At 42.1% G+C, this 12374-nt stretch overlaps 1 protein-coding gene across 1 annotated transcript in view; it reads left to right on the plus strand.

Annotated features, from left to right (window-relative positions):
* cacna1ba (calcium channel, voltage-dependent, N type, alpha 1B subunit, a) overlaps positions 1 to 12374 on the plus strand; it is an 846233-nt gene that overhangs the window by 314194 nt on the left and 519665 nt on the right. Inside the window, exon 4 of the mRNA XM_073052070.1 lies at positions 10104 to 10195. Coding sequence (XP_072908171.1) covers positions 10104 to 10195 — 92 coding nt within the window. The remainder of the gene's footprint in view (positions 1 to 10103; positions 10196 to 12374) is intronic.

The raw sequence follows: 12374 nt of genomic DNA on the forward strand, positions 1-12374 counted from the left end.
TTACCGAAGTGTCATCCTCAAGATTTGACACAGAGCCATTTGGGACAGAGCACCTTAAAAAGGGGAGAGTTTTAAGGAAAGAATTTAAGGGCTTCAGATCAAGGAAGCTGATACCAGAGCCACTGGTGCTGTGATAAGAATCAGAACCTACAAGAGGCCAGAATCAGAGGACTGAGGTGATTGTTGAAGGACAATTCACAAAAGGGAGGGCCATCCTTCTCCCTCCCTTTTTCTATGTCCATCCTCCTCTCCTATCAGATTCTACCATCTTCAACCCTTCATCAATTCCATCTATTGCCTCCCAGCTTGTGGCCTCTCCCCTCCCTCGCCTGCCTATTAACCTCCTCACCTGGATCTCCCTATCACCTACCAGTTCTTGCTTCACCCCTTCCTCTTGTCTATACTGACTGTCTCATCTCTTTCCAGTCCTGACTATGAATCTTGAACTGAATCCTTGACTGCCTCGTTTCCTCCTGCTACCCACCTACTGGTCTCCTCCAGCTTTTTTGTTTGTTGCTCTAGATTCCAGCACCTTTAGTCTCTTGTGTCTCGATCTTTGAAAGCTGTTGGACTTGCTGTCCTCATGTGTTTTCAAATCGCCTATATTTGTTATTTCAATTCATAATTCAAGCCATTAAAATATTGCCCACAACATAAGCTGAAAAGTTTTCTATCTTGTCCAGGCATTCCTGGGCATGCTTTGGCAGGGCAGATATTGCATAGCAGGACAGGTTTTAGAAAGGCTAAGGTTACATCCACACTAGACCGGATAATTTTGGAAACGCTGGTTTCACGTAAAAAAACGATAGGCGTCCACACTATGCGTTTTTAAAAATATCTCTATCCACATTGAAATGGAGATTTTGTCGAATCTCCTCCTACTGCGCATGCGCAGGACACATCTACCAAAAACAAGCGACATGTTTAGTGTTGAATCTTGCTGTGAAAGACGGTGCGTGTTTGTTCAGTTACAGACTAGAAAAACTTAAATGACGGGCAGCTGTTGGCTCTCATGCAGGAAGATTTAAAAGTAAAAAAAACAAATATGGAGGCAATGGACTGGGAGTTCATGGACTGTATGAGCCGGCTGCCGACGAACATTGAAAAACTGACTATCTCTGTTGCATTAATAAAGCACCTTGTTAAATGTGTAAAACATATCTGCATCAGTATTATCTTGTATTTCTATACAATGTTACATTAGGCTGTTACACATCTATTGTCAGAGAAGTACTTGCATAAATAGGTAAACCACCTTCATACGAGCAAGGACAGAAAACAGGGCAAAGTGAGTACAGTATACTTATTTATTCAGTAAGTTATGGGTCAAAGTATTTGGTGAGTACATTTCTAACTCTTCTGGCTTCAGTCTCGTTGCTGTCTGTTCTGAAATTGTTAGGTTGTGTTCAAGAAAACAATGAAATGGCACGCTGCCGTCTGACAGCGTTTTCAGATTTCTCCAGTTACCCTGTCCACACTGATCTGCCTGAGCAGCATTTTCAAAAATACCCATCCTGAAAAGCGTTTCTGAAAAGCTCCGGTTTTGGGGGACGAAAACGCCGTTTTAGTGTGGACGGAGGGTAATAACGAAGAGAAAAAGCTTCGGTTACGGATATATCCGGCGTAGTGTGGATGTAGCCTAAATAGCATCATGTACACACTGTTCTATGCATTGCGTTTACATGTAGATTGGTTTGTGATCACATTATTGCGCATAGTATATTGTGTGTACTGTTTACAATAATGTAATTGTATTTTCAGGAGTACTTGTGATAACAAAATGTCTCACCAATGTTGCAACAGCCACGATACTTTCTGTTATATTTGTGTCGAGTATACGCTTAAATCTCAAAGACAGAGCATGACTCCTCTTATCAAGAAAGCCTATGCGCTCTACTTTGGTGACCAAGACAACATCTGGGCTCCTCACATTTGTCCACAATATGTGTTGTCAATCTTAGAGGTACAGAGGTACTCATAAATCAATATCGTTTGGTGCCTCGATGATATGGCGCGTGCAGAAAGATCATATGACAGAATGCTACTTCGATCTGACCAGTGTGTCTGGTTTCTCTGTTAAAATCAAGAAATCCTAATCTCCCTTCAGCTGTGAGACCTGTGCTACATGACAATAGTCTTCCATGTACCGAAGCCACCAGACACGTGGAGTCTAGAGGAGGCAGACGAAGATGCCAGGAATGGAAAATGACCCTGATACTGATATAGATTTGAACCCTTTATGCTGGGTGAGCCTCACCTGAGAACTCAATCCGACTTAAATAACCTGGCCAGAGACTTGGGTTTGTCAAAGGCAACAGCAGATTTACTGGGTTCAGGACTGTAAGGATGGAATCTGCTGTCACCAGGGACAAAAATTTCTGTGAAGGATTTTGATATTTGAGGCAGATGTTTCCCAGAATAACTGATGCCAAAATTAAGGAAGACATTTTTTTGTCGGCCCAGAAATCAAACAGGTCATCGAAGGCAGGCGGTTTTGAAGAACTTCTGGTTGGACTGGAGAAAATTGTATGGAAGGCATTCAAGGATGCTGTTGAAAACCTTCTTGACAACTACAGAGCACCAAATTACATGCAGCTGGTTAATAACATGCTTCAAGCATACAAAACCATGAAATGTAACATGTCACTAAAGATTCATTTTCTGCAATTACATTTATACTTTTTCCCTGCAAATCTTGGTGCTGTCGGTGATGAGCACAGTGAAAGGTTTCACCAGGACATTGCGGTCATGGAGAAACAGTATCAGGGCAACTGGAATCCATCAATACTGGCTGATTATCGTTGGACATTTAGATAGATAGATAGATAGATACTTTATTCATCCCCATGGGGAAATTCAACTTTTTTTCCAATGTCCCATACACTTGTTGTAGCAAAACTAATTACATACAATACTTAACTCAGTAAAAAATATGATATGCATCTAAATCACTATCTCAAAAAGCATTAATAATAGCTTTTAAAAAGTTCTTAAGTCCTGGCGGTTGAATTGTAAAGCCTAATGGCATTGGGGAGTATTGACCTCGTCATCCTGTCTGAGGAGCATTGCAACCTGAAGCAAGAAGCTTCAGACACAGAGTACAAATGGAAATCATCAACAAAACATTTTTAGCTTAGTTGAACTATTGCAAAGAGACAGCATCGTTATGCAATTAGGTGCATTCTAGTCAATAAAAGTTGATTTCTCGTTTCTCTAAATTCCTACGTGATACAAGTAGCCTGAAATTATATTTGGCTTCAGCTTCAAGTGGTCTACCATAACCACAAAAATTTCTGAGTAAGTAAGAGGTTTGCGAAAAACACTGCTGTCTAGCATAACGGATGCCATTGCTAGCATTTCACGGAGCCCTGCCCTCTCCAGATCACCTGAGCGCCATTGGACAGGAGTCCAGACTGCCGTGGGTACAGTGCTTCTTCAAAAACTTTCAGGCTTTAATAAAGAGGTTACAGATAGAAGCTAAAATAGTTTTATTAATTGAAAAGACACATTAAATTTAAAATAATATACTTACCTAAAACACTAAGAAGTAATAATTGGCACAGTGGTGTAGCCATTAGTCCTGTCATCTGAGGAATCTGGCTCAATCTTGACCTTTGATGCTGTCTGTGTGGAGTTTGCATGTTCTCCCCGGATGCTCTGTTTGCTAGCTAGATTTCAAAGGGAGCTTTTAGCTGCGAGAGTCAGTAATTGGCAGAAGAATCAAAGGGATTTAAATGGACATGTGTGAGTGAATTGGATGCTTTGACTTAATCAGGGGTAGGTGATGAACAAGCTTGTATGTCTTTTTTATGATCGCAAGTCACTGCTGGATACTAAAAGCTTCAATTACTGCAGGAATGTCCCATCAGCAAGTTGCTCAATAGTGATGAAGCTGGACTTATTGCGTACTGTTATTGTGCCATCGCCTGAACTTGTCGTGCACCTTTGGCTGGTGTGTGGTCCAAAAAGAGGAGTGAGTGATGATTTCTTGGACATTGGTACCGTAGAATACTCTAAGTCTGGTACACTGGTTCATAGGTGAGACTGACAGTGGGGGAGCTGCATTGTCACTGTTGTGTCGAGGACTAGGCCCGAGCTGAGGGTTTACCCATGGCAGCTGACCAGGGGAGGAGACGCTGAGGAGGTGTGGCAATGCCTTTATGGGGCAGGCTGGAATCCTTAATTGGCTTGGGGCCTAGCCACTCCTGTGGGTGCTGCCCTCCAGTGTTTGCTCAGTGCTGCCCTGTGATGTTCACTCAGTGGAAGAGCATTCTGGTCCAGGACAACTTGCCATCAATTCTATGGTCATGTCACTCCCAAAACTGGGCTACATATTTTTTTGTTTTTTTTTGCTTTGTGACTGTGTGTTTTTTCTGAAATCATATCCACATGTGTCAGATGTGCTATTTGTATTATGTGCACTGTGCAGTATGCTGTTGGTAATGTGCTTTACACAAACAAGAAAAAATCTGCAGATGCTGGAAATCCGAGTAACACACACAAAACGCTGGAGGAACTCAGCAGGCCAGGCAGCAACTATGGAAAATAGTACAGTTGATATTTCCGGCTGAAACCCTTCGACTGTACTCTTTGCCATAGATGCAGCCTGGCCTGCTGAGCTCCTCCAGCATTTTGTGTGTGCTTTACACCTTAGCCACAGAGGAAAACTGCTTCATTTGGCTATATTCATGTACAGTATGTTTGAATGATAATTAAACTGGAATGAACTTGATTGACCTGACAGGCTGAATGCTCATCTGTGTTGGAATAACATCAAAACATAGTAAAGTTAATTTTAAGAAGACTTCTCATTCTTACTCCTAATCTCCAATTTGCGAATCTCCATTAAAATGAATTGGGATTCGGATCCTTTGTCAGATATTGCTGACGGAGCCAAGCGCAGTGACAGGTCCATCAGCATCGGTCAGCCGCAGGGGAGACACTCAAGGATGGGTCACGCCTCTGAAGAGTCGAGTGCCGGCTATTCCCATTGGAACTGTCGGTCACTGGCAGCTCATCTGGGATTTGCAGAGCATCGTGCAAAACCTAGATCTTTTCATTTGGACAAACAGCGTTACTCTAATTGGAGGATAGCTCTGTGTTTTACAATTTCCCAGTAACACAATGCACAAGTGAGATATTGATCCCTTACTTGATAAAAATACACAAGTGAGATATTGTGTATATATTGTGAGATATTTTATAGGCAAGTGAGATATTCATCCTTTAAACCAGAGTGGTGCCTTTGGCGGATAGATTGTTCTAATTTGAGTCTTTTGTACACATTTCATCTATCTTATGTAAAGGTTATGGTAATTGAATTATCGGTATGAACTGATTGAAAATCAGATATTTTAGTGTAGATCCAAATATTATAGAAGACATGGAGTCAATTGCACAGAAACTGGCTGCTTTACCCACTGAATCTACGCTGATCACCAAATACCCATTGGTCCAATCCAATTTCATTCTCCCCAGATTCCACCACCATCCATCTGCATACTTACACCTTTGTTGTAAACATACAATTTACAAAAAAAAAAGAGTTGTTGGCTATTTGCACCTGCCAATTAACCTACAGCTTGAAGTGTGGAGGGAAACTGGAGCACTGGGGTGGGGGTTTTGGGAAGGTGGTGAAATGTGCAGACTCTACACAGCGCCGGAGGTGAGGATTGAACCTGGGACACTGGAGCTCAGAGGCAGCAGTGTTGCTAACTGTGCACCTGTCCTGCCCTATATCTTTGCAAATCATGTCTAGCAACAGGCAGATCAAAGATCAAAGGATTCAAATTACACTTTTATCAAAGTACATATATGCAGTACACCACCCTGTTTAATTGTCTTCTCCACAGACAGTCACAAAACAAAGAAAACCATGGAACCCGTCCAAAGAAAAACATCACTCCCCTGCCACAAAAAACAAATTACTCCAATGGGAACAAGAACACCAAACCACCACGTGGAAAAAAAATCCACCAAATTGTGCAAATGGCAACAAGAGCGAAAACACTGAAAGTAAAACAAAAAATCGAAAGAGTCCAGCTCAGGTCAGCTCAGTGTTCATTAGTCCAACCCACAAACCACAGACCCAGAACTTCGGTACCATCCTCCGACAGCACTGAGGGAGAGGGCGCAGGGACCTTCCCTGGGGATCAGTGGGTGAGAGAGAAAGAGAGACCATCACATACAGATCCATCTTCTGGCAGCAGTGAGTGAGAAGCTGGAAGAAGGCGCTGAACACTCGCTTGCCTCGATGTCTCAATCTTCCTCGATGCTTTGATCGACAAGATTGGCGAGAAAAGGAGTCGATCATGGGCTCACACCTGGTCTCTAAGCTTCTTGGCCTCGAGGCTGCTCCCCTCCCAGACCTTCTCAGAGACAGCAAAGCACCAGATCACTCAATCAGCCCGAAGACATGCCATTAAACTGTAGATCACAGGCTCCAACAGTACCAGAGTCACATTTAAAAGAAAAAGAAGACATAAAATAAGTGAAAGAAACAGTCTGCGGACCATCTGGAGAATGTTCCCCATGGTAACGTTGGTCACTGACGTTATCAATCAATGGAATATAGAAGATGAGAACTGCAAACTTTAATCTGTGCTGCAAGTTGAATGGAATCTAGGAATGTAGGAATGTTTGGATTTGTGAAGTTGTTAGAAGTTGTCCCTAGAATGTGGATCTGAACCCACCTAAATAATGGAAAGGACAGAGATTATCTTCACGAGGAGCACAAAGTCGTCTCCAGTAAACCTGTTTTACTTACTGTACAGGTGAAATCATTGGGAAAATATTTGAAATATGGAGTAAACTGCAGCCATTTCATGGAGCGTATGTATCACAGAGCTGGTCCATCCTCAGTCTACTGCCCTTGTGGTGCGTTGTGATACAAAGCTAGCCAGGAAGTTAAACACCTCTAAAAACACCCAAGCTGGAAACTTTCTTCAGGGTTTTTAATGAGAAAACTTTGTAAAACTGCAGAAAATTAAGTAAGACATGTGTTAGATTCAATACAGAATCGTCACGCGCCTGAATGTACTATTGTTGACTATTCTCACAGCCAGCATAAAACAAGGTAATACACACATGCAACATCCTATAGGTATGCAGTAGACTGGAGTGAACTTGTGGCATGACAGGTTATTAGCGATGAATGATAAACATAGTACTTCTTTCAAAGTACATCTACTAAATATTACCAATATTAAGAAAGCTTAAGACTCACAGATATTGCTGTTTTGAGGGCAAATGAAGAGTGGATGGAAATGGATATGTTTGCTTCAAGTCAAAATCTAAATTAACCCGTGTAACGCCCTAGTTCACATCCTCACTGTTATGCTGTAGGTATTTCATTTGGTAGCTCTGTAAGGGCAGTCTGTTCTGCTTTCAGCCTGTTTGGGTTATTGTTGAAGATGAGGGATGATGTGGAATGTGTGACATCCAATTGGGGGGGGGGGGGGAGGTTTCCTTGGTGAGGGACAATAAGGTTGGTCTTGGGGCTTTGTTTGGTGGAAGATGAAGAGAGAAGACACAGGGGAGAACTGATTATAAGGTACACCCTGGTGAGAGACAGGTTTGTTCGAGATGGATTGCGAGCGACGTTCGGAAGGTGGTGCGTGCTTTCACGCTGACCGAGGTCCCAGTGCATGAATGACAGAGAAGTTCAAGATGAACTCCAATGTGTGCACATTAAAATGGGCCCTTTTCTTTTCGTTTTTTTTCCTTCACTGACTCTTTAGTTAAGATTCATAAATATAATTCTGTTAATCGTATGCAGTGTACTGCCTGTTATTTCGTGGCTTTAATTTGTAACAGGGCAGCAAATTACCCAGCATCCACACAAACCGGGGTTTAGGGCGGGAGAGTTGTCTGTCTCACGAGTTTGGCGGGACTGGAGATGTTTTCCCCTCGACCTACGCAGCCAAGGAAACCGGCGGGGTTTCACCCCTGCAGGAAATGATGCAAAAAAAGCTCATGAACAGGAAGTGATGTTTGTACAAAACGACTGCATGAATGAATAGCACCTTCAGAGGCAGAACACTCAGTATGACCAGCTGACTTTATACTAGTTTGGCCAGCAGTGACCTCACATAGACTTGCCAGGTTAGTGAGGAATGCCCGCAAAGAAACAGAACTCCTTTGCCTGCAAGTCAACCTTTACGAATGGTGCCCCTGCCCGGTACAAGGCGGCTTCTGTGCTACATTCCCCCTCTCCCTCTCTGTGTCCTATCGAAACCCTTGTAGTGAAAGTGTCAGGTATATCTCATTGCACAAAACGATGCCTGTCAGTGTAAGCAACAAGCTCACAATTCACCGAAGATCAGGGCGCAGTTTATGAGGGCCGTTCATTACAAATACTGAAGAAGAGAAAATCTGCATGTAACACCTGTGTAGCACGGGTCTTATCGTGCATGACTAGTCCCCACTCTTTTGAGAAAACCAAATTACACCAGGTACGAGCAAGCCATCAGAAGGTTCTAGGTATCGGAAGGAGGCAGTGAATAGAAACCACACACTTTTGGAAGTAAAGTTTTGTTTATTAGAAAAAGCAATATGTGCAAAATGTTTACATGAGCAAGAACAAATCAAAATTCAAACATTCTGCTTAAGTTCCAAATCCCAGATAGCAACAACAGCCAAATTCCTGCTTAGTTAGAATCAGTGATATTCATTAGAATAATCTTTGTTACTCCAATTTCTCTAACTAATTAGATCTAGTGTTATTCTCTGTTTAAAAGTTTACAGACTAAACTTTCCATTTTACTTATCCCTAGTTAGTTAGAAAACCAAATATAATTCCTATTCTCAAGTATTGTAGTTGACTTCAGTTTCAGTTCTAGGCAGTATATCTACAAGTTTAAATTCAAATTCAAAAATTATATATACACAGTTTAACTCCTTTCATGACAATTCTCCAACATCACAACTCTTAAACAAAGTAAATTTCTTTGAGTAACCTATCAACGTCTTTGCAAAAATAATCCGTTCTTGCAGAAAATCAAATTCGGATTCTTCAAAAAAAAATAAACGTATACATTCAACTGTATTAAATCCTCTGCATCATTATTTCGTTCCGTGCCGGTTCTTCATCTTGGGTGGCTCACCCTCTTGTTTCTTGGTTCATTGGAATGAAATATGAGGGGTGATTGATAAGTTCATGGCCTAAGGTAGAAGGAGTCAATTTTAGAAAACCTAGCGCATTTATTTTTCAACATAGTCCCCTGCTACATTTACACACTTAGTCCAGCGGCCATAGAGCATACGGATCTTGGACCTCCAGAAAGTGTCCACAGCAGGGTGATTGATAAGTTTGTGGCCTAAGGTAGAAGATGAGTTATACAGCTCTCATTACATGCATGTGCAGTTCAATTCTTTGAGTGATTATGCAGAAAGCTTGAAGTTAATAACTCATCTCCCTCTACCTTAGGCCACAAACTTATCAATCACTCCTGATGAGTTATTAACTGATGAGTTATTAGCTTCAATAAATCTTTTATCGCTATTGTCTCTCCTCCAGGGGTTTAACCCTGAGATTTTCAAGGTAAAGATACTCACTACTAATTCCACTCTTAACAGTTCATGTCTTCAGCTTCTAATCGTTGCTGCGTTTCTCTCCATGTCCGTCCTGTGTCAGCCACGCCCTGCCCTCGCACAGTGCTTTTTTCAAATTCTCCTTTTTTTAAAAAAAATGCGGTAAACTTCCGCAGGTGGAGCTTTCTAACATTACATCTGTGGGATTAATTAACCTGGGTTACATGCAGGTGCTGGAAATCCGAGCAACACACACAAAAAGCTGGAGGAACTCAGCAGGCCAGGCGGCATCTATGGAAAAAAGTACAGTCGATGTTTCAGGCCGAGACCCTTCGGAAGGACAGTTCTGCCGAAAGGTCTCGGCCGGAAATGTCGACTGTACGTTTCTCCATAGAAGCTGACTAGCCTCCTGAGTTTCTCCAGCATTTTGTGTGTGTTGCTTTACAAATACTGTGTGTGGGGGGGGAATAAGAATCTGCACCCAACTTTAACTAATTTGGACACATTTGTTGGTGTAACTGAAGCCGGACTTTTTACAAGGAAGTTAATACTGTGATTGTTATTTTGTACAGAATTTTAGCCACTGTTGGGACGGATTTTGATCTGCGAACCTTGAGGGCTGTGCGAGTACTACGACCACTGAAACTCGTATCTGGAATTCCAAGTATGTTGACCAAATGCTTCACTGTTACACATTTATTTTTGAGGAATTACCATTATGCCTGGTCTGAAGGAGGATTTATATTCATTTAATTTTTCATGTAAAAGATTCATACATTAAACATGGCCATATCATTCTGTTATTGTGAATTTACAATGGTGAAAAATGTGCAATAAGTCATTTAAAACGTAATATTGCTCCCTCCGCTCATCATCAGTCATTACTTTTTTAAGTTACTAGTTAAAGTAAAATAACTATCTGCTGGTTTATATTTAACCACCTAATTGTACACATTTTAATTCATAGTTCAATTGCTTAAATCTCACCTTTAACAACTGAAGTTTGAATGGAAGAGTGATAAGTGTATGCTTTAGTTTGTCTGCTGAAATGGTTCGAGAGATTCTGCAATTTACCAGTTATTATTTTTTGTGTTTTACGTTCTTGTCACCTGCCTTTTAAAACTGATTGGATATGTTCCACAAGGCAGAACATAGACTGAATTGCTTGTTGCCAGTATTATCCCCAAATGGATTGTTCATCTGCTTCTTGCCCTCAAAGTGACATCTGGAGAAAGAGAAACAAAAAATGCTGGCAGAACTCAGCAGGCCAGGAAGCATCTATGGGAGGAGGCACTTCACTCCTGATGAAGGGTTTCAGCCCAAAATGTCGTCACTACCTCCTCCCATAGATGCTGTCCGGCCTGCTGAGTTCTGCCAGCATTTTGTGTTTTTATTTATTTCCAGCATCTGCAGATTCACTCGTGTTGCATCTGGAGAAAGAGGAATGGCTGCATTGAAACAAGCCAGTAATCAAGTTTCATATCCAGTCACTTCAGGCTTAGTCAAATGGCCAAATCGTGACGATTATTTCATATATTGAAATTTCCTGTGGTATATCCAAATCCAGACTATGTGGATGAAAATTACATCCAGCACAATGGGTTTTACCATTACATACTGAAAAATTCACACTTTAGTTTAGATTGTGATGATTATGCAAGGCAGAGTTTAGCTGATTGCTATTTATTTTAGTTGTTTCTTGGAGGTCACATGCAAAGCTTCATTGTGTGTTTGCCTTGGTACTCAATGTGATGCTGAGAAAATCCAACAGGTGCCCAATACCCAATCATCCTAAACATACCAGGTAGCAATTCGTCCACATACGCTGATGAGGTCAATAATCTCTATGTGATTCGACCATTTGTGCCCAACATTCGGGGCTTGTGCATGTGAGTAAGTACTTACCTGTACAAAGATCAACATTGAAAGGCCGGTTACCAACCCCTCCTCAGTTCTGTCTGTGTAATTGTTTGGCATCAGGGCACTTATGTCTGGCAGTTCTTCCACATTTAGAACTTAGAACATCCAGTGCTTACCAATATAAATCTACTCCACCATCAATCTAACCCTTCCCTCCTACACAGTTCATGACCCTCTTACATCCAGGGGCTCATCAGCCATGGTTGGCAGCTCATCTAGGAGAAGGAAAAATCTGATCTCAAACCTCCACTCTCTTGCATCTATACCCACTCAGGGGAAGGCTTCAGGAATAAATCCTGAGGGAAGAATCCGGAGCTGGAGTCCCTAAGGCAGTCCTACATTGAGTTCAATGATGACTGACAACTCACGCGATGCTGCTGGTACTAACTGTATTGGATTCTGCCGTTCCTTTAGGTTCATCAATTGCCTGGGGAGAGGGAGGTTGCTCTGTGGGCGACAGCTTGCTCTCCATATCATACCGCCCAGGCCTGCATAGCTAGACAGCTAGGACTCAATATCCATGATCAACCCTGACCGACATTATTCTCTTCCACCAACCCCAGTATTGTGTTCCAGGCATCTACCACTCTGAGTAAAAAAACGATCTTTCAAATCTAAAATTTCCTTGACTCACCTTAACTGGATGTGCTCTGATATTGGCCATTGCAGTGCCCTGGGAAAAGACGCTGGCCTGTGCCTCTCATAACCATATACACCTCCATCAAGTCGCCTCTCATACGCCGTCACTCCAAAGGGAAAAGCCCTAGCTTGCTTAACCTTTCTCCCTAAGACATCTTCTCTAATCCAGGCAGCATCCTGGCAAATCTCCGCTGCATCCTGTTTAGATACTACTTTGGAAGCTGTTGGGTGGGGCAGTGACCAAGCAGAGGAAACTGACAGCGGTCAGGCCCCTGACATTGAGT

Source organism: Hemitrygon akajei, chromosome 7 (assembly GCF_048418815.1).
Source record: "Hemitrygon akajei chromosome 7, sHemAka1.3, whole genome shotgun sequence".
NCBI classification, from domain to species: Eukaryota; Metazoa; Chordata; class Chondrichthyes; order Myliobatiformes; family Dasyatidae; genus Hemitrygon; species Hemitrygon akajei.